Source organism: Melozone crissalis, unplaced genomic scaffold (assembly GCF_028551555.1).
Source record: "Melozone crissalis strain CALT ecotype California unplaced genomic scaffold, PUWL_Pcris_2 ptg000114l_1, whole genome shotgun sequence".
Lineage (NCBI taxonomy): Eukaryota > Metazoa > Chordata > Aves > Passeriformes > Passerellidae > Melozone > Melozone crissalis.
The window spans coordinates 3,600,685-3,623,550 of NW_026535891.1; the positions used below are offsets into that span (position 1 = coordinate 3,600,685).

General features: G+C 58.4%; 1 protein-coding gene across 1 annotated transcript in view; it reads right to left on the reverse strand.

The window, feature by feature from the left end:
- The window catches only part of LOC128948119 (Fc receptor-like protein 3), a 106,839-nt gene that overhangs the window by 49,223 nt on the left and 34,750 nt on the right, over positions 1–22,866 (reverse strand). The window contains exons 3-4 of the mRNA XM_054292705.1: positions 2,725–2,924; positions 2,301–2,483 (exon numbers count right to left, since the gene is read on the reverse strand). Of these exons, the coding sequence (XP_054148680.1) occupies positions 2,301–2,483; positions 2,725–2,924 (383 nt within the window). The remainder of the gene's footprint in view (positions 1–2,300; positions 2,484–2,724; positions 2,925–22,866) is intronic.

The following is a 22,866-nucleotide window of genomic DNA, read 5'->3' on the forward strand; positions in this document are numbered from 1 at the left end:
AGTGTACCAAGGCTGAAAGACAGATGGACAGATGGGACCTTCTGAGCAGAAGCAGAGCATGACCCACCCCTGCCACACACAGGTGTTCCACAATGTCTCCAGACATCAAACTTTTCCTGTCTCTGACATCCCGCCCTGTGCCATGGCTGATCCCGACTGCCCTGGCAAAGTGGGAGGCTCTGGAACCCCCAAAGGGCCTTTGTGAGATCCTCGTGTGGGGAACTGGGCCAAGGAAAGGTTTGGGACAGGGGACATAAGAATCAAGAGCCTCTAGATTGCAGCTTTGGCCATCACAGTCAAGAAGGTCCAGGGCCCTGCCAGGTTCCTTGGTGGAGGAAACGTGCTTGGGGAAGTGTTCAGGATTTGTTCCTTTTTGAGTGGCTTTACCTGGAAATCGTTCTTTGTGTGACCATTTGGAGGCTGAACCTTGTTCCTGTTTCTGTTGGTTTTATTCTCTCTCTTGTTGCTTTTTAAGGAAATTGTTCTTCTCTCAGCCCTTTGGCATCTTTGTGCCTCCACAGGGAGGGAGAGAGGCAGTTTTCAGTGGCAGCACACACAGGAGTGGGTGCCCATGGGTGGGGACCCCCAGTGCCCTCCAGTTCCCCCCAGTGTCCCAGCACATTCCCGTAAGATGTCACCGGGTTCCCGTGGTCACCCCTGGTGTCCCTGCAGCTGCACGTAGGTCACCTGGGGATCCTGGAGGGTGGTGGCACGGAGGGACGCTGTGAGAGACACAGGCTGTGGTATCTGGGTTGTGTGACACTCGTGGGTGACGTGTCCCTCTGTGTGTGTCCCCCCTGTACTCACCCCCTGCCCTCTTGGTGACCATGACGTGTGTGTACAGCACCTCCCCCTCCTCTGGGGGGACCAGGGGATCTGGGGGGGCCCTGCAGGAATAAAGGGGATGTGGGGGAGGGAATGGGAGGTCTTGGGGGTTGGGGTAAAAGGGGAGAGTGTTGTTTGAGCCCCTCATTCACATTTCCTGCTGCTTTCTGGCAGCTGCAAAGGAAAGAGGGCAGGGTGACTGCGGGGTTCCATGGCCCTGAACCCTCTCAAGATTCCTGAACCCCACTCGACCCTCAATTCCCCTCATGACCCCTAAGTATCCCCAAAGTCCCCCAGAATCCATGAATCTCCCCAGTGCCCCTGACCAACTCAGCCTCAAGAACTCAAAGCCCAGCAGCACAGAGACCCTCCCCAGACATCCCCAGGGCCCCTGAAAGAACCCCAAACATCCCTGAAGGACTCTCCAGCACCTCCCAAACCCAACAGGACCCCCAGACAAGGTCACAGTTCTGGGGCTGTGGGTGCTGCCCTATTTCTCCCACACTCTTGGAACCTCTAACGCTCCCTGGGACCCCTGTCCCCCCACTGTCACCCATCCACATGTTGCCACTGGTGCCAGGCCACAATGACACCCACGAGCAGGAGCAGGAACAAAATGGCTCCAGTGACCCCTGCGGCCACTACAAGAAACAGAGGGGGACGCATCTGGGTAACCCATCACCCCAGGGGTGCTGCACTCCCTTGCGAACCTGAGGGACCCCACCTGTTTCCCTGTGTGTCCCTTTATACTGTGGTGTGACCTCCAGGACACCGGGATGATGGTGGCATTGTCAACGGGCACTGTGGGGACAGAGACAGGGCTGAGGCCACAAGGAGGGGCTGGCAGCCCGAGTGGGGGCATGGGGATGGGCAGGGATGGGAGTGATGGAAGATGTTGGGGATGGTGTCACGCCACAGAGGGGTGAGGGGACATGTAGAGTGATGGAAGGACCCAAGGAATGTGTCTGGGGGACATGGAGGTACCCAGGCAGGGGACGCCAGGAGGCTCCCCATGCCCATCCCCACACTCACAGCACACTGTGACACGGAGCCGGGCGCTGCTCTTCCACACGGCCCCCCTGTAGGAGCTCACCCTGCAGCTGCAATTCCCAAAGTGGGACACCCCCACAGCGGGCACCAGCAGCTGCAGGGACCCCTGTGGGCCCCCCACCCCCTGCACATCCCGGTAGAACACATGCAGGTGGAGGGGTCAGGGCTGCAGGGGGCTGGGGGTGCTGAGGCAGCTGAGAGTCAGGAGGGACCCCTGGGTGGGCTCGGGGGGACCCTCCAGCACTGGCACCAAGTAGAGCTCTGGGAAGGAGAGAGGAGGGAGTCTTGTGACCCCGAGTCTCTAGGAATGGGCTGTGGAGGTGTCAGGGTGGCAGCTGTTGGCTGCTCACCAAGCACTCTCACTGTCACCAGCGCTGACTCCTTCCACCCCCATTAGTCCACCCAGCCATTCCAGCTGTTGCAGCCGCTGTGGTGCAGCTGCAGAGGGGACAGGGAAAGCTGGGTCCCATTGTGGAGCCCCTCCAGTTCTTTCTCCTCGTGGTAGAAGGACACTGAGGTGACCGTGTTGTTCCGCCAGCCCCGGCAGCGCAGTGTCACATTGTCTCCCTCCAGCAGCGCCCGCACCGGCACCTGCAGCACCAGCCAGCCTGAGGCACAGAAGGGTCCTTTCTCACCCGATGGCACCAGGACCCCCACACTCGTTCACATCTAGTGCACCGGAGTCCCTGATTTCAACACGGTTACCCCTAGACTGGTATGCTCTGGCATGTCCCCAGAACAGGGGACAGGCTCTGGTCACACCAGGGGGTGACCCCCATGGAACAGGATCCACCCAGAAACCTAAAGGTCTGGTGGGTGCCAGGCTGGGAACACTCAAATCCCCCTCACCCTCAGAGACGATGACAGGCAGGCTGTGCCCGGTTCCGGGTCTGCAACACCAGTAGGTGCCTTTTGTGTTGACCTTGAAGTGATCGCTTCCCTGTTGCCACAAGCGTTGCTCATCCTTGTACCAGGAGGTGACGCCGGCAGTCTCTGAACCTTGGCAGGACAGTGTCACCCGGTCCCACAACACCGGGGGCTTCCAGGGCCTCCACGAAGAGCTGGGTGGTCTGGGCACCTGTGGGTGACAGGGGACACCAGCCCGCCAGGGCCACAATAGGGCTGGGGACAGCAGGGTGGGGACATGGCATCCCCCGAGGTCTCACCAGTGAGGCCGAAGGTCTGGGCTGGAAGGGAAAAGGGACAAGGCTCAGTGAGGGTGGCAATGCAGGGACAGCAGCATGGGGGCTTGGAGTGTGGGGGCTCTCCCCAAACTGTTGTCCCCGTGGAGACAGCAGTTCTTGTGGGAAAGTGTGTCTGGGTGCTTCCCAAAAGATTTTGAGACTCCAGGGGACATGTCTGCATCACAGACACCCATGCACCACATCCCTGTAGCAGAGATGCCTTGAGAATAGGGACAGTGAGGCCACTGTGGGTTAAGGCAGAACATGGGGGCACTGTGGACACCCCGGGCAAAAGGACACAACAGACACAGCCCGTGCTGGCACAGGTCACCCTCATCAGCTCATGATCCCATCCCCATGATCCCATCCCAATGATCCCACTCCCATGGTCACATCCCCACTGTTCTTGTCCCCTTCTGTCCCTGCATCCCAGTTCCCTTCTCCCTATGCCCAGAGCTACCCGAGCCCAAAGGTGCCACTTCCCACATTCCTGTCCCCACATCCCCATCCCCAAATTCCTGTCCCCTCTGCCTGTCCCCAAAGCCACCCTACATCCCCAGTCACATCCAGATCCACTGTGGGTAACATGGACTGGCACTGCTGGCATTGGGGACCTCAAGGGACCTCACAGCCCCCGTCTGCCCCCTCACCTCCCTATCCCCTATCGCTGCTGTGGCCACCGCTCCCCTGGCTGGCGGCTTTTCGGATGAAGGGGAAGGAAGTGAGGTCAAGTCCGTCCCCACGTGTAGGTAGCCCTTGGTGGGGGCAGGGTGGCCACAAGCTGGGCACAGGCTGGGGACAAGGGTGCATAGTCTGGGAACATGGCGAGGGATGCTCTTCCCAGGACTGGGGGGGCTCAGGGGATGTGGGGAACCAAGGATGGGTGTCCAACAGAATGGGGGTCCAGGGGATTTGAGGTCTCCATGCCTGGGGGCTTTCAAGGATGGGGGTGCTGTGGGAACACGGTCCCCAGGGATTTGGGGTCATGGCATGTGGTACCAGGATTGGGGGTGCAGGGGGAAAAAGGGGACCTTCGGGAATAGGGGTTCTGAGGGAAGAAGCAGCCCATGGGATGGGATCAAGGCAGTGGTGGTGCTAGGCAATGGCAGACCTGGCATGGGGGTCCCCAGGGAGGAGAGACCAAGGCAATGGTGGTCCCAGGGCAATGGGTGTTTCAAGGATGGACAGTGTCTGGGTGGGCACAGGGGTCACAACTCTTTCATGGGGTGCCTCAGATTTTGGGATCACCCAGAGCCTGGAAAAGCCCCCACCCTGAGCCACCCCAAGGTTGCCCTGAGAGTCTCTGTGTCCCTGCCCCACACTTTCCTGGCTCAGCCATCTCAGGCAACACTTGATGCCCAAATGCTTCAGTCAAAATTACACATCCAAAAAATAAAAGCAAAACTCTTTCCCACACCAATTATTTTCTCAATAAAATGCAAACTGGCAAGGTATAAAACGCTCTGGTTTAGAGAATCCATTGCTTTCCCAACAAGTTCCTCACAATAAAAGCACAAACAAATCACAAAGAAATGAGACTTTTTGCTTCCCTTTAGCAGCCCCTTGTTGCATCCCTCAGCAGCATTTCCTTGTGGAAAACACAGAGTGTGGAATCTCCCTGAGTGTCCAACAGCTCCATGGGATTGTTCCCTACCTGCTGGGCAGCAACCCAGCCCTGAAGGAAGCCTTTTCTTGCCCATTTTTAGGAACTCTCCAAATTTTGCTCCCCGTTCCCACCCTGAAACTTGATTGACTTCTCTTGGAGGAAGAGAAAAAGCTCTGTCCATCCTTGGGACAGTGCACAGGAATCTGTGGAAATGCCCCTGTGTGCCTCAGGGTCTGATTTCCTGATAAATCCACTCCAGCCTGCCCTGAAGTCCCCTGCCTGGGCACTCCCTGCTCCTGCTGTGACACCCCTGTTCCCCACCCCCTTGTGTGCAGACCCTGATCAATATTTTTACACCTTTCCCTCTCTTCTGCTGTGTGCATCCAGATAACAAACATTCTCTCTGTGAGGTTCCAAAGGGCAGCAGGATTTGTTCAAGAAGGAGGGTCCAGGTCAGGTTGTTGAGCAGATTGGTGTGGGATTTGCAGTAGTGCTGGGGCTCTCTCAGTCCCTTGCTGAGAGGGACAAAGTGATCAATTGCTGCATTTCTGGACTGACACCCTTGCAGCTGCCCCTGCAGTGAGGGTTTCCAGCCAGCCCTGCTCTGAAAACCATCAAAGGCCCTTGCAAAGCCACTGCTTGGGCTCTCTTTGTGGTCTGTGCTTCTTGCAGGACTGAGCAAACCACAGGCAGGCCTTTTTCCCCCACAGAATTCTCACCTCTGCAGCAGCTCTAAAGCTGCCAGAATCAAAGCCAAGGGGGCAGGGGGGACCCTCAGGTGCTGGCTGCTACCTGGGGCTGGGCAGAGCAGGGCTGGGCAATGGCCATCCCTGTGCAGCGGGGCTGGGCCATGGCTGGGCCCCACCCTTGCATTGACAGGGGTCCCCAGGATGTACCACCCCTGGGACCGGACCCCCCCATGCCGGGATGTGTCACCCCCTGGACTGGTTTCCCCCAGGTGAACTCCGGAACAGAGACCTTAGAGGACAGGACCCCCCTGGATGTGTCCCTCCAGGAACAGAGACTGAACACTCCCTTTCCCATCTGATTCTCAGCACAAATGGCCTCTTCCCTCTCGTCCAGGATAAAGTAATTCAAAGTGTTGAGGGAGCACAGCCCAACACCTTCCTACCTCAAATCATCCTCACCCTTCCCTGCACCTCCTGTTCCCCATTTCCACTCCTCCCCTGGGTGCCCCAACCCCTTCCCTGCTCAGGTGCACCCCAGGATTGCTGAACCAGTAACTGGGCATGAGGGAATGTGGCAAAAAGTAAGGAGAATAAGGAAAAAAGAGAAATAAAGAGAGGAAAAAGTCCAGGGCAGGGGATGACACAGAAGCAGACGTACCCAGGACCCCCATGCAATGCCTATCCAGGAAACGAACACTACAGGGGTGATTTTGTGGAGCCCTGCCTCAACCCAAAATCTGAGGCACCTAGGGCAGGAGCTGTGACCCCCGTGCCCCCCCAGCAACTGCCCAACCCTGGCACCCTATCCCCCTGGCACCCCAACCTTGGGACCCAATTTCATTCAGTCGCCCGTTCCCTGGGACCCCCATCCCTAGAGTGCAATTTCCATGATCTCCAACCCCAAGGAACCCCATCCCAGTAATTCCACTTCCTGGGACACCTCTTCCCTTAGGGACATTGATTTCCCCAGGGCCCCCATTCTCACAGGGACCCCCTTTCCACTAGCACCCCCATGCCATGGCCCCCATCTCATGATCACAAATCCCTGGAGGCCGTGTTATTTTGGGACCCTCATCCCTAAGTCTGACTCCACCCAACCCTTGGGACCCCCATTCCCCTGGGACCCCGTCCCTGGGCATCCCATTCCCCAGGACACCCATCCCTGGCTCTCTATACCACCTCAGCCTCCAAATTCTGGCAACACCATGTCCCCACCATGTCCCACCATCACCCCCATGTCCCACAAAGTCCCCAAAGCCTGCCTCCATCCTGTCGCCACCCTGCCCCCACAAAGGGCCACCTATGCATGGGGACAGACATGACCTCGCTTCCTTCCCCTTCATCCGAAGAGCCGCCAGCCAGGGGAGCGGTGGCCACAGCAGCGAGTGACAGACAGTGCACATGGCTGGGGACACCGGGATGGCCGGGAAGGTGGCGCTGCTCCTGTGGGGTGAGGGCCCGGGGAACGGGCCTGACACCGGTGGGATGGGCCGTGGTGAGGCAGAGACTGGTGGGGAGGGGGCACAGGGGGCTGTGAGGTCCCCTGAGGTCCCCAATGGCAGCAGAGCCACAGCAGGGCATGAAGCCAAGTGTGACCAGAGATTTGGGGTGGCTGTAGGGACAGAAACAGGGGAACTGGGATGTGGAAACAGGAACAGGGGGGTAGAGATGTGGGGACAAGGATGTGGCAGAAGGAGCCTTGGGGCTTGGGTAGCTGTGGGGACAGGGACAGGGGAACAGGGATGCAGGGACAGGGACAAGGACCACGTAGCATGGGGAGGGGCCAGGAGGACAGGTGCCATTGGAATGGGATCATGGGTACAGGGCCATGGGGATGTGGCCGTGGGGACAGGTTCTGTAGGGCTGGTGGAGGTGACCAGTGCAAACATAGGGTATCCACAGTGTCCCTATGACCCTCACCCAGCCCTGTCCCTTCTCCCTTTGAACCCAGACCCTCGGCCTCACTGGTGAGTCTTCAGGGGATGCCATGGTCCAACCCCCCTGTCCCCAGCCCCACATTGGCCCTGGCAGGTTGGTGCCCCCTGTCACCTGCAGGTGCCCAGACCACCCAGCTTCTCATGGAGCCCCTCTGGAGGCCGGTGGGTCTGTGGAACCTGGTGACACTGACCTGCCAGGGCTCAGGGACCACTGGTGCCACCACCTGGTACAAGGATGGGTAGTGCTGGGGGCGACAGGGATGGGGCTACTTCACTGTCAGTGAGAGTGGCTCCTACAAGTGTGACAGACCCAACAGTGGGCTCAGCTCCCCTGTGAGAGTCTTAAATGGTGAGGGAGGTTTGGATGTCACCAACCTGGCATGCGCCGGTATCCCAAGGACTCTGGGTGGGCTGCACTCCATGGGTCACCTCCTGTGTAACCAGCACCCGTTCCCTGCTCTAAAGACATCCCAGAGGATCCCAGCATGGGGAAAACCGTGCTGGAATTGGGGATCCCTGGTACAATCAGTGTGACCCAATCAGGGGATCCCCATCAAAAGAGAATACCCTGGTGTGACAGGACCCATTGGTCCCGCAGCCCACTTGGTGCTGCAGGTGCTGGTGCAGGAGCTGCTGGAGGGGGACACGGTGACACTGCGTTGCTGGTGCTGGGAGAACATGTGAATCACCAGGGTGGTATTCTACCATGGGGACAAGGAGATGGAGAGGTCCCTCAATGGGACCGAGCCATCCCTGCCCCCTCTGCAGCTGCGCCACAGTGTCCGCTAAATTTGCAGGGGCTAGGTCGACTCCGAGGTGTCATCGTGGGCACATTCGGCACCAGTGACAGTGACAATGCAAGATGAACACCCCCACGGCTGGAACTGCAATCTCCTGACACCCCCAAAGCCACTTCTCAGCAGACTCAGAGCCACAGTCCTCACCTCCCCTCTCCTTCCCTGAGCTTTTCACGGTGCCGGTGCTGGAGGGTCCCTCCGAGCCCACCAAGGGGGCTCCCTGACTCGCAGCTGCCTCAGGACCCTCAGCCCCCTGCGGCCCTGAGCCCTCCTCCTGCACATGTTCTACTGGGATGCGCAGGTGGTGGGGGGCCTGCAGGGGTCCCCGCAGCTGCTGGTGCCCGCCGTGGGGGTCTTCCTCTTGGGGAATTACAGCTGCAGAGTGCGCTCTGAGGGGGGGACGGGGCGGAAGAGCAGCGCCTGGCTCCGCTTCACAGTGCGCAGTGAGTGCGGGCATGGGCACAGGGAGCCACCACAGATTCCTCGGGTACCCCGCCTGTGTATGTCCATGACCCCCAGATGCCTTTCTCGTGTGCCCCCACCTCTGTCCTGTGTCCCCGCACCTCTCCATGGTGTGACCCCATCCCTGACATCACCCATCACACCCATTCCTTCCATCCCTATCCCTCCACACTGCCTTCCAGCCCGTACCATTGCCCTCAGCCCTGTCTGTGTCCCCACAGTGCCTGTGGCCAATGCCACCCTCTCTATTATCCAGCACCCCATTCCCAAGGAACCCTCCCCTGTCCATTCCATCCCTTGAAATCTCCCTTCCCCCAGCACCTTGATTCTCCCCAGACCCCCATTTCCACGGGAACCCTCATTCCCCCAGCATACCCATCCGATGACCCCAGTCCATGGAGCCCACGTTCCCCTGGGACTCCCATCGCTGAGTCCCTCCAGCCCTGGGGACCCCCATTCCCATGGCCCCCCCATCGTCAGTGATTCCCCATTGCCAGGGACCCCATTCCCCTGGGACCCCCTCATTCTCCTGAGCCCCCTCCTCAGTTCCCCAAACCCTCTGAGTCCCCCACTCCTTGGAACCCCATGTACCACTGGGTGCAACCCAGCATTGTCCCCACACTGTTCCCACCTTTCCCACAGCCTGTCCCCACGGCCACATCCCCATAATCCTGTGCTTGTGGCCACCCTGCCCCCACCAAAGGCCACCAACACGTGAGGACAGACGTGACCTCGCTTCCTTCCCCTTCATCCAAAAGCCACCAGCCTGGGGACAGCCACCCCTGGCAGTGTGTGACAGCCAGTCCACATGGCTGGGGACACCAGGATGGCTGGGAAGGTGGTGCTGCTCTTGTGGGGTGAGTGCCCCGGGCACGGGCCTGACATCCCAGGGATGGGGAGGGAAGGGGGCACAGGGGGGCTGCGGGGTCCACTGAGGGGTCCCTAATGCCAACAGCGGCAGTCCATGTTACCCACAGTGGACCTTGGTGGGACTGGGGATGTAGGGTGGCTTTGGGGACTGATACAGGGGGCAGGAATTGGGGATGGGGATGTGGGGACAGGAATGGGGGACTGGCACCTATGGGCTCAGGTAGCTCTGGGCATAGGGACAAGGGAACTGCGATGTGGGGACAGAAGGGGACAAGAACAGTGAGGATGTGGCCATGGGGATGGGATCATGAGCTGGTGGGGGATGGCCTGGGCCAGCACGGGCTGTGTCTGTTGTGTCCTCGTTCCCAGGATGTCCACAGTGTCCCCATGTTCTGTCTGCCTTAGCCCAGCGTGGCCTCAGTGTCCCTGTTCCCAAGGTGTCTGCGCCACACAAATATGGTGCACAGGTGGCTGTGACACAGACACATCCCCCTGCCTCTCCAAATCTTTTGGGGACCACCCAAACACACTTTCCCACAAGAACAGCTGATTCCATGGGCACAGTTAGGGACAGTCCGCACATCCCATGTCCCTGTGCTGCCGTCGCTGCAGTGCCACCCCCAATGAGCCCTGTCCTTTCTCCCTTCCAGCCCAGACCCTCGGCCTCGCTGGTGAGTCCTCAGAGGATGCCGTGTCCCCACCCTGCTGTCCCCAGCCCTATTTTGGCCCCGGCAGGCTGGTGTCTCCTGTCAACCACAGGTGCCCAGACCACCCAGCTCTTCGTGGTGCCCCCCTGGAGGCCAGCGGTGCTGTGGGACCGGGTGACACTGACCTGCCAGGGCTCGGGGACCTCCAGTGCCACCACCTGGTACAGGGACGGGCAGCACTGGTGGCAAGAGGGACCTGAGAAGCTCACTGTCACCCAGAGTGGCACCTACACATGTGACAGACCCGGGATTGGGCTCAGCTCCCCTGTGACAGTCTCAGACGGTGAGCGCGGTTTGGGTTTCCCCTGCCTGGCACCTGCGGGGACCCCAAAGGCTCTGGGTGGGCTCAGCTCCATGGGTCACCTCCTGTGAGACCAGAGCCCATCCCCTGCTCTGGGGACATCCCAGAGCTTCCCAGTATGGGGGACCCCTGTGTGGAAACTTGGGACCTGTGATGGGCTGGGTGTGACCCAATGGGGATGTCCCGGTGATATGGGCACCTTCCAGATCTCTGTGATGTGTAAGGACCCCTCTGTCCCCAGACTGGGTTGTGCTGCAGGTGCCAGCGTGGGTGCTGCTGGAGGGGGACACGGTGACACTGCACTGTCGGGGTCGATGGAACCGCATGGTCAGCTCGGTGTCCTTCTACCATGAGGGGAAGAAACTAGCGTGGCACCGCAATGGGACAGAGCTGTCCCTGTCCCATCTGCAGCTGAGCCACAGCGGCAACTACCACTGTAAGGGCTGGGGGAGGTCCTGGGGGTGGAAGGAGTCAGCGTCGGTGACAGTGATAGTACAAGGTGAGCATCTCTGTGCACCCCGGGGTGGGGGGAGCCCCGTGTTGTAATTGGGAATCCCTGTTGATTTGGGTGTGACCCCATGGGTGGATCCCCATGCAAACGGGACCCCCGGTTTGAAAGGACCCCTCTCTCCTGCAGCCCGGTTAGTGCTGCAGGTGTCGACTTGGGAGCTGCTGGAGGGGGACATGGTGACACTGCGCTGCCGGCACTGGCAGGACATGCCGGTCACTGGAGTGCGATTCTACCATTGGGACCAGGAGGTGGAGAGGTCTCTCAGTGGGACTGAGCTGTCACTGTACCCTCTGCAGCTGCACCACAGTGGCCACTACAGCTGCAGGGGCTTGGTGGATTCTGAAGTGCCATCATGGGCACTCTCATTGCCAGTGACTCTGACAGTGTACGGTGAGCATCCCTGCGGCTGGAACACCAATCTCCTGACACCCCCAAAGCCATTTCCCAACGGACTCAGAGTCACACCCCTCCCCTCTCCTTCTCTGAGCTCTTCTCGGTGTCCGTGCTGGAGGGTCCCCCCAAGCCCACCCTGAGGTCCCCCCTGACTCTCAGCTGCCTCAGCACCCCCAGCACCCTGCAGCCCCAAGACCCCTCCTGCACGTGTTCTACCGGGACGGGCAGGAGATGGGAGGTTCACAGGGGTCCCACAGCTGCTGGTGGCCACTGTGGGGGTCTCCCAGTCGGGGAATTATAGCTGCCAGGTGCACTTCGAGGGGGGAACTGTGCAGAAGAGCAGCGCCCGGCTCCACGTCACGGTGTGCAGTGAGTGTGGGGATGGGCACAGGGAGCCCCCACACCCTTCTCGGGTCCCCCTCCTGGGCACCTCCATGTGCCCCTGACATCTTGCTTGTGTTGCTTCACCTCTGCCCTGTGTCCCCTCACCCCTTCCTGAGGTGACCTCATCCCCAACATCCCCCATCACACCCATCACCCCTTGTCCCTATCCCCTCACACCGGCTGCCAGCCCCTCCCTGTGGCCTCAGCCTTTTCTGTGTCCCTGCAGTGCCCGTGGCCAATGCCACCATCACACCCGGTCCCCTGGCACACCAAGTGCATGCAGGTGACAACGTTACCCTGCGCTGCTCAGTGCAGGTGGGCTCAGCTCCTGTCACCTTCACCTGGCTGCACAACGGGCAGGAGGTGGCACAGGGTCCCCTCCTGGAGCTCAGGAACATCGATGTGGGACATTCAGGCACCTACCAGTGCGTGGCCACCAATCAGCTGGGACAGGACGGGCACCGCGTGTTCCAGACACTCAGCCCTGAGCTGGCACTGGAGGTGACACCTGGCTCACCCTGGGTCACAGGTGGGGTCACATGGTGTCATCAGAGTGTTCAGGACTCCTGTAGTTCAGGGTCACTTCAGTGTGTCCCCCTCTGTCCCCAGCAGTGGCTGTGAATGTCGGCAGGACCCTTCTGTTCCTGCTCCTGCTCCTGGCTGTCATCGGGGGCTGCCACTGGTGGCACCACTGGGGTGGGTGACAATGGGGGGGATGGGGCTCCTGAAGTGAGGGGGAGCCCCCAGAGTGGGGGCAGGGATCGGCAGCACCCAGGGCCCCTGAGCTGGGGGAAACTGAGCCTGCAGTGACCTCGGCTGGGGGTCCTGAGGGATCTGTGGGGAATTTGGAGAGTCTTGGTTGGGCTCCAGGGCCTTCTCTGGGTGGGTTTTGAGGAACATTAGGGTGGCACAGGGAGCTCCTGGAGGGTTTGGTGAGCTCCCTGTGCCACCTCCCTGTTTGGAGGGCTGTGCAGGGATGTTGGGGGATCTTTCTGGGGTCCTGGTGGAGTTTGGGGGTGCCTGTCCCTGCCAGGCTTGGGGTTCTGGGGACCCAGAGGTTTGGGAGCACCAGGGGGGGTTGGGGATCCTGCGGTGGTGCAGAGGTTCTGGGGGGGGGGGGTTCAGGGATGCTCAGAGTGTCCGGGGGGAATCAGGGATCCATTGGGAATCGGGGCTGCAGTGGGGATTTGGAGGTCCCATGGGTGGTGTGAGATGCTGAGGTCCCAGGAAGGTTAAGGGGTCCTGGTGTCCCCTCGGTCACCCCCTCCCATTTCTCTTGCAGCTGCCAGAAAGCTGCAGAACCGGTGAGTGGAGGGCTCGGGCTGGGATTCCCCTTTACCCCTCCCCAGACCCACCCATCCTCCCCAGGACTCCCCCGGAGGAGGAGGCTGTGCTCAACACCCACATCATGGGCACTGAGTGGGCAGGGGATGAGTACAGGGGGGGACAGGGACACATCACCTGCAGGTGTCACCTCCCAACCAGGTCCCCAGAACTGGTGTCACTCTCAGGGCTCCCATGGGTGTCCCCCAGCCCTGCGCCACCTCAGGATCCACAAGTGAGCAACATGGAGCTGTCGGGACCCCACGAGGGACAGTGGGACCCACATGACTACGAGAGCGTGCTGTGACACTGGGGGGTACTGAGGGGCATTGATTCCCCTCAAGGGTCTCTTCTTCCTCCTCACAGGACCCCACGGGGCTCCTCCATCCCTCTCCGAGTGCCACGGAAGCACACAACATTTTTCCCCTTTTACTGTACCCAAAATGACACTTTTTGATTAAATTCTTTGAGAAACAAGGCTCACTCCTCATAATTATAAAATGTTTAATAAGTGATAAAAGGGACAGTAAACAGCGTGCTGGGTGCTTGGCAACCACCAGAGGCACACAGTTAACTACAACAATTCTTCTTACATAGCTTTTCATTGTATTTGTTAAATACATACTCAGGAGGGTTATACATATTGAAACATTCTTTCCAGTTCACATGTTCTGGAAATCCTTTCATTTGGTTTTGTCCTTGATTCATTTTCTTTAAGTGCATGTAATATTACAGATTAAATTTATATATTTTATTCCCTCACAAGGCCCCCCTGTTCTGTTGTTTGACAGTTCTTGATAGCCAAAGAGTCAGTGGTAAATTCCTCTTTGCAGTCTTTCTTTTATTGTTTGTTTACTTGCTTCTTTTCAATGTGTTCTTCTCATACAGATGAGATACTCCACCAGTACTTTAAATCAACATTAGCTATTTCACAAAATTATCTGAGTTATTATCGTCATTGTCACTTAGTTACACAAATAAAGGCTTTAGCTACTACTGCAACAGTTAATGTTGTAATACGCAGCACATTGTCTCTATCTAGATATTTTTGGTGAGGCTAAACTATAATATATTTATCACACTGAAATATATATTCTACACAGGGATTAGGGTAAAAAGGCTGACAAATTGTAGTGCATCAAAAGCAGTTAAAAAGTGATTACAAACTGTATGGTATCAAAAAAATTTACAAACACAAATATAATAGTGAAAGCCAATGACTACATAGCTATTCATAACAGGGGGAAGGTGTATTGAAGGGTTTATTTGACTTCTCCTTATCTTGCTCTGATTTTGTCAGCAATAAATTCAATTCATATCTCTAAATCATAAGCAGTTTTGCCCGTGACAGGATTTGATGAGTGATCTCTCCTGGTCCTTGTCTCAACCCAGGAACCCTTTGCTCAATTTTCTCTCCCCATCCAGGTGCGAAGGGCAGTGAGAGAGCAGCTGTGGTGGGTGCGGGGCATCTGGCCACTGTCCATCCACGGCAAGGCAGGGAGGAGGGTACAGGTCATGTTGTTGAGCAGATTGGTGTGGGATTTGTAGTAGTGCCGGGGCTCTCTCACACACTTCAGTAAAGGAACAAAGAGATCAACTGCTGCATTTCTGGACTGGTTCCCTCTCAGCTGCCCCTGCAGGAGGGGTTACCAGCCAGCCCTGCTTTGAAAACCATCAAAGGCCCTCACAGAGCCACTGCTTGGGCTCCCTTTGGGATTTGTGCATCTTGCAGGGCTGAATAAACCACAGCCAGGCCTTTTCCCCCACAGAATTCTCACCTCTGCAGCAGCTCTAAAGCTGCCAGAATCAAAGCCAAGGGGGCAGGGGGAACATCCATCCCTGGCTCCCTACACAGCCTCAGACTTGAAATTCTGGCAACACCATGTCCACGCCATCTCTCCTCTTCACCCCCATGTCCCACAAGGTCCCCACGCTAGCTCCATCCTGTCCCTGACCTGCCCCCACCAAGGGCCACCTACACATGGGGACAGACGTGACCTCGCTTCCTTCCCCTTCAACCGAAGAGCCACTAGCCAGGGGAGCAGTGGCCACAGCAGCGAGTGACAGCCAGTGCACATGGCTGGGGACACTGGGATGGCTGGGAAAGTGGCGCTGCTCCTGTGGGGTGAGTGCTCCAGGAATGGGCCCTGGTAAGGCAGAGACTGGTGGGGAGGGGGCACAGGGGGGCTGCGGGGTCCCGTGAGGTCCCCAATGGCAGCAGAGCCAGTGCATAGGCATGGAGCCCAGTATGACCAGAGATTTAGGGTGGCTTTAGGGACAGAAACAGGGGAATTGGGATGTGGAGACAGGAAGAGGGGGATAGAGATTTGAGGACAATGATGTGGCAGAAAGAGCCTTGGGGCTTGGGTCACTGTGGAGACAGGGACAGGGGAACAGGGATGCAGGGACAGGGACAAGGGCCACTTTCCTTGGGGATGGGTTTGGAGGACAGCTGCCATTGGACTGGGATCATGGGCACAATGCCATGAGGTTGTGGCCATGGGGCAGGTGCTGTAGGGCTGGTGCAGGTGGACATTGCAAACATAAGGTGTCCAGAGTGTCCCCATGAACCTCACCTGGCTCTGTCCCTTCTCCCTTCCAGCCCAGACCATCAGCCTTGGCGGTGAGTCCTCACGGGATGCCATGGCACCACCTCACTGTCCCCAGCCCCATGCTGGCCCTGACAGGCTGGTTTCCTGGGAGGGACGGGGGTCCCAGGGAGTTGTAGAGGCCCCCAGAGTTTGGGAGCGATGGGGCAGCACCCACAGACCCAGAACTGTGACCTTCTCTGGGCGTCCTGTAGGGTTTGGACAGGTGGTGGAGGGTCCTGCATGGATGTTGGGGGTTCTTTCAGGGCCCCTGGGGATGTCTGGGGAGGCTCTCTGTCCTGCTGGGCTTGGGTTCTTGATGCTGACTTTGTTAGGGGCACTGGAGAGGTTCACAGATTCTGAGGGGCTTCAGAAATGCTTGGACATCCCATGGGGGTTCAGGAATCATGAGAGGGGTCAGGGCCCTGGAACCACACAGTGACTCCTTCCCTCTTTCTTTTGCAGCTGCCAGGAAGCAAGAGGAAATGTGAATGAAAGGCTCAAGCCACACTCTCCCCTTTTGCCCCAACACCCAAGCCCTTCCATTCCCTCCCCCACATCCCCTTTATTCCCTCAGGGCCCCCCCAGATCCACCGGCCCACCCAGAGGAGGGGGAGGTGCTGTACACCCATGTCGTGGTCACCAAGAGGGCAGGGGGTGAGTACAGGGGGGACACATGCAGAGGGACACATCACCCACGAGTGTCACCCCACCCAGATCCCACAGCCCATGTCTCTTGCAGTGTCCCCCCATGCCACCACCCTCCAGGATCCCCAGGTGACCTACGCGGAGCTGTGGGGACCCCAGGGGTGACCAAGGGAGTCCAGGGACATCAATGAGGTTGTGCCATGATACTGTGGGGAACTGCGGAGCACTGGGGGTCCCCACCCATGGGCACCCACTCGTGTGTGTGCTGCCACTAAAAACTGCCCCTCTCCCTCCCTGTGGAGGCACAAAGATGCCAAAGAGCTGAGAGAAGAACAATTTCCTAAAACAGCAACCAGAGAAAAAAAACAACAGCAGCAAGGTTCAGAGTCCAAATTGTCAAAAAAGAAACAGTTTCCAGGGATATCCACTGAAAAGGAGCAAACCCCAGACATTTCCCTCAGCACATTTCCTCCACCAGAGGAATCTGGCAGGGCTCTGGATCTTCCTTGCTCTGATGGCCAAAGTGGCCTTCAGGTGGCTCTGGATTCTCTTGTCCCCTGTCTCAAATCCCTCCTCTGCCTTGTTACCCACACCAGGATCTCACAAAGGCCCTGTGGGGATTCCAGAGCCTCCCCTTTTGCCCTGGCAGTCAGGATCAGGCCATGGCACAGAGTGGGGTATCAGAGACAGGAAAAGATTGATGTCTTGTGTCATTTTGGAACAGCTGCATGTGGCAGGGGTGGGTCAGGCCTTGCTTTTGGTGAGAAAGGGCTCCATCTGTCCATCAGTCTGTCAGCCATGGCACACTGGGGACAGTGTGATGCTCTGCCGTAGCCAGCTCCTAAGTGGCCAGGTGACTAGAAGTGCCATCTGGGGAGAGGGCCACTGGTGGCCCAACTGACTTAAAAGGCAGAGCATGAGGTGGTCAAGTCCTTGACCCTGTCTTTCTTGGTGTGTGTGTCCCATTCATGCTGGAACCCAGGAATTGAAAACTCATTTAAATGAGGAATATCTGTCACAGAAAGTGGGAATCTTCCTAGAATAGAAAGAAGACACATGCCTAAAACTCTTTTTAATTTCAATCATTACAGGGTTTCTAGGCAGAACTGTAGGAAAAGGAAGAACAGCTCTTTACTAGAAATTTATAAACCAGAACAGAACAAACAACACAAACCCAGAACTTTCCCTCCCGCTCAGTGCTGTTGGTTTTTGTGGCAGTTACAACCACGGTCGGCAGGGGGCGCTGCAGGGAGCAATCCCGGCCAGCAGGGGGCGCCTCGCTCCAGCTCCATCCCCTCAGGGCCCATGGCAGCCTCAGACAAGAGGGAGGAGGGAAAATCGCTCCTTTTGCAAACTCATGGGCACCAATCGGTCCTGGCACCAGCACTGGCAGGGGGCAGAAGATGCCAAGACACCAGGCTGGATCCCAGTGCCCAGTGGCAGCGTAGCAGTGTCCTGGGGCCAGACACACGCCCTACACAACATCCGTGACTGCTCTCCATGATCCCAAATGGATGGAAGGCAGCGTCTGACCCCAGGCAGGTCTCAGTACCACAGCAGCACCTCTGATGGCTTTATGCCACAATTTCTGCAAACCCTCACCCCTTCAGTCAAGTGAGGAGGGCAGGGATGGAGCAGCTTTGAGGACACCTGGAATCTACACAGGGTCACTCCCCACAGCCCCACCATGACTGTGGCCAGAGGCCCTGCTCGGTATTTCCAAACTTTTCAATCCTTTCTGCTGGTCATGGCCTGAACCCAAACATTCTTTCTATGAGGTTCCAGAAGGCTGCAGGTTTAGTTCAAAGAAGGCGGTCCGGGTAAAGTTGTTGAGCTCAGTGTGGTGGATTGCGCAGTATTTTTGTGGTTCTCTTGGTGCCTTACCAAGAGGAACAAATGAACAATTGCTGCATATTCGGGTTGATTCCCACTGAGCTGTCACTGCATGGGCAGTTTCCAGCCAGCCCTGCTCTGAAAACCATCAAAGACCCTCAAAAGAGCCACTCCTTTGGGTCTCTTTGGGTTTTGTGCTCCTTGCAGGGCTGAGCAAACCACAGGCTGGCCTTTTTCCCTGATAGAATTCTCACTTCTGCAGCAGCTCCACAGGCCTAGAGCCCCTTAGAATCTGTCTGGAGTCACACCAAGTCTGCTAGTAACTTGTGGGGGCTGTGCTGAGCCCTAGGTCACCCAAAATCTGAGGCACTCTGGGAAGGAGCTAGGACTTATGGGTCCATCCAGCCACTGCCCATCCCTGGGACCTCCATACCCCTGGAAATCAAATCAAGGGTACCCGATTTCTTAGGTCCCACCTTGCCTGGGACCTCTATCCCAATATTTACATTCCCCAGGATCTCCATGGCCCAGAGCCCCTCTCCTAAGGAACTCTCTCCCCTTCATTCCATCCCCTGAAATCCTCCTTTCCCCAGGACCTTGATTCTCCCAGGACCCTCATTACTACAGGAACCCTCATTCCCCCAGTATCCTCATCCCATGACCCCAAATCCCTGGAGCCCACATTCCCCTGGGACTCCCATCCCTGAGTCCCCACATGTCTGGGGAACCCCATTCCCATGGCAACCCCATCCCTGGTGACTCCCCCTCTTCAGGACCTCCATTCCTAGGGACCCTATCCCTGGGGCTTCCCATTCCCCTGGACACCCAGCCCTGGCTCACTAAAGGCACTGAGCCCCTCATTCCTAGGAACCCCATGTCCTACTGTGTCACACCCAGCCTTGTCCCCATCCTGTCCCTACCCTCCCCAGAACATGTGCCCAGCTTGTGGCCACCCTGCCCCCACCAGGTGCCACCTACGCATGAGGATGTGACCTGACCTCGCTTCCTTCCCCTTTGGCTGAAGAGCCACCAGCCAGGGGACAGCCACCCCTGGCAGTGAGTGACAGCCAGTGCACATGGCTGGGGACACCGGGATGGCCGGGAAGGTGGTGCTGCTCCTGTGGGGTGACTGCCACGGGCGGGGCCTGACACCCTGGGGATGGGGAGGGGAGGGGGCACAGGGGGGTTGCAGGTCCCCAGTGCCAGCAATGACAGTCCATGTTACCCACAGTGGACGCTGGTAGGACTGGGGATGCAGGGTGGCTTTGGGGACAGGAACAGGGGCAGGAATTTGGGGATGGGGACAGGAATGTGGGGACTGGCACCTTTGGGCTCAGGGAGCTCTGGGGATAGGGACAAGGGAACTGGCATGCAGGGACAGAAGGGGACAAGAACGGTGAGGATGTGGCCATGGGGATGGGATCATGGGGATGGGATCATGAGCTCGTGGGGGTGACCTGGGCCAGCATGGGCTGTGTCTGTGGTGTCCTTGTGCCCGGTGTGTCCACAGTGTCCCCATGTTCTGCCTCAGCCCAGGGTGGCCTCAGTGTCCCTGTTCCCAAGGTGTCTGGGCCACAGGGATGTGGTGCACGGGTGGCTGTGACACAGACATGTCCCCCTGCCTCTCCAAATCTTTTGGGGACCACCTACACCCATTTTCCCATAAGTACTGCTGTCCCCATGGGGACAGTTTGGGGACAGCCTCCAAACCCTGTGCCCCATGTGTCTCTGTCCCTGCATTGCCACCCCCATCCAGCCCTGTCCCTTCTCCTTTCCAGCCTAGACCCTCAGTCTCACTGGTGAGTCCTCGGGGGATGCCATGGCTCCACCCTGCTGTCCCCAGCCCTATTGTGGCCCTGGCAGGCTAGGGTCCCCTGTCACCCACAGGTGCCCAGAACACCCAGCTCTTCGTGGAGCCCCCCTGGATGCTGGCGGTGCTGTGGGACCACATGACACTGACCTGCCAGGGCTTGGGAACCACTGGGGCCACCACGTGGTACCAGGACAGGAAGCGCTGGAGGCAGGGACATGAAAACGTCACTGTCACCGAGAGTGGCACCTACATGGGTGACAGACCTGGTACAAGGTACATCCCCCCAGTGAGCATCTTAGATTGTGAGGGGATGTTTGGATGTCCCCAACCTGGAAACTGGGGGGACTCCAAGGGCTCTGAGTTGATTCCATTCCATGGGTCACCTCCTGTGTGACCAGAGCCTGTCCCCTGCTGTGGAGACATCCCAGAGCATCCCAGTGTGGGGGGATCTCCATGTTGGATTTGGGGACCCCTGGTGCTTTGGGTGTGACACAATGAGGGATCCTGGTGCCATCAGGTGTGTCAAGACCCCTCTGTGCCCCTGATGAGCTGGTGCTGCAGGTGCCAGTGGTGGCGCTGCTGGAGGGGGACATGGTGACACTGCGATGCTGGGGCTGGGGGAACCGCACAGTCAAATTGATGTCCTTCTACCGTGAGGGGAAGAAACTGGAGCGGCTCCACCATGGGACCAAGCTTTCCGTGTCCCCTCTACAGCTGAACCACAGTGGCCGCTACAGCTGCAGGGGCTGGGTGAGGTCCTGGTTCTGGGAGGAGTCAGCACCGGTGACAGTGACAGTGCAGGGTGAGCATTGTAGAGCTTCTCAGTGTGGAAGGACCTGTGCTGGAATTCAGGATCCCTGGTGCCCTGGGTGCGACTCAATGGGTGGATCCCCATAAAAACGGGACACCCGGTGTGACAGGACCCCCCTTGTTCCACAACCTGGTTGGTGCTGCAGGTGTCAGCACGGGAGCTGCTGGAGGGTGACAAGGTGACACTACGCTGCCAGAGCTGGCAGGATATGTCAGTCACTGGGGTGTGATTCTACCATGGGAACAAGGAGGTAGGGAAGTCCCGCTATGGGCCGAGCTCTCCCTGTCCCCTCTGCAGCTGAACCACAGCGGCCACTACCCCTGCAGGGGCTTGGTGGACTCTGAAATGTCACCATGGGAACAGTCGGCACCAGTGACAGTGACAGTGCATGGTGAGCACCCCCATGGCTGGAACTCCATCTCCTGACACCCCCAAAGACACTTCCCAGTGCAGAGTCACAGTCCTCACCTCCCCTCTCCTTCCCAGAGCTCTTCTAGGTGCTGGTGCAGGAGGGTCCCCCCAAGCACACCGTGGAGTCCCCCCTGAATCTCAGCTGCCTCAGAACCCCCAGCCCCCTGCGGCCCTGAGCCCCCCTCCTGCATATGTTCTACCAGGACGGGCAGGTGGTGGGGGGCCCGCAGGGGTTCCTGTAGCTGCTGGTGCTCAACGTGGGGGTCTCCCACTTGGGGAATTCCAGCTGCCAGCTGCACTCCAGGAGGGGGGCCGTGCAGAAGAGCAGCCCCTGGCTCCGCGTCACGGTGTGCATTGAATGTGGGGATGGGCACAGGGAGCCCCAATAGCCTCGTCGGGTGCCCTGCCTGGACAACTCTATGACCCCCGGAAACCTTTCTAGTGTCCCCTCACCTCTGCCCTGTTCTTCTTACCTTTCATGGTGTGACCCTGTCCCCGACATCCCCCATCACACCCATCCCCTGTCCCTATCCCCCCACACCAGCTGCCAGCCCCTCCCTGTGGCCTCAGCCCTGTCTGTGTCCCTGCAGTGCCTGTGGCCAATGCCACCATCAACCCCGGTCCCTCGTCACAACAGGTGTGTGCAGGTGACAACATGACCTGGGTCATTGGTGGGGTCCCACGGGGTCACCGGGGTGTTCAGGACCCCCGGGGTTCAGGAAGACCCGAGTGTGTCCCTCTGTCCCCAGCAGTGGCTGTGAATGTCGGCAGGACCCTCCTGTTCCTCCTCCTGCTCCTGGCTGTCATTGGGGGCTTTCACCGGTGGCACTGCTGGGGTGGGTAACAATGGGGGGGTGGGTGAGCTCCTACAGGAACTGGGGGGAAGCCCCACACACTGGGGAGGCGGTTGGGGCATCACTCAAAACCCCTGGCTAGCAGGAAGCTGAGCCCCCAGTGACCATTGCTTCGGGTTCTCACAGATTTGGAGACATTTTGGAGGGTCCTGTGCTGTCCCAGGAAGGGCCTTGAGGCATATTGGGGTGACACTAGGATCTCCTGGGGGCTTTTAGGCAGGTGTTGGAGAGTTGTGCAGGGATGTTGAGAGCTCTTCAGGGATCCTGGAGCAGTTTGGAGGCTTCCCTGCATTCCATTTTTGGGGTTCTTGGGGCCTTGATAGTTGCTCAGGGGCCGTGTAAAGAATCAGGGTCCCAAGGTGGTTCAGGGGACCTGGGGAGGGGGTTGGAGTACCTGGGTGGCTCACATGTTCTGGGACTCCTCGGGGATGATTTGGGGTGCAGGAGCCTGGGAGTCCAGTAGAAATCAGTGTCTGGTGGGGGCTCAGGACCCCAGTGGGCATTTAAAGGTCCCAGGTGGGGTAGGGACCCTGGGCAACCCATGATAACCCAATCCTCTTCTTCTTGCAGCTCTTAGGAAATGTCAGGACAGGTGAATGGGGAGCTCCAGCCATGGCTCTCCTTGACCCCCTCCACAGACACCCCTCAGGCCCCCTCTTATCCCCACAGGGCCTCCCCAGAACCCCCTTGTCCCCTGGGGGAGGAGGAGGGGCTGGACACTGAGCAGGCAGTGGATGAGTATGGGGGATGGGTGGGGACATGGACATGTCACACATGAGTGTCACCCCAAGCCAGGTGTCTCTAACTGTCCCCCCCAAGGACCCCCAGGTGACCCACGCAGAGCTGCCAGGACCACATGGGTGACTGCA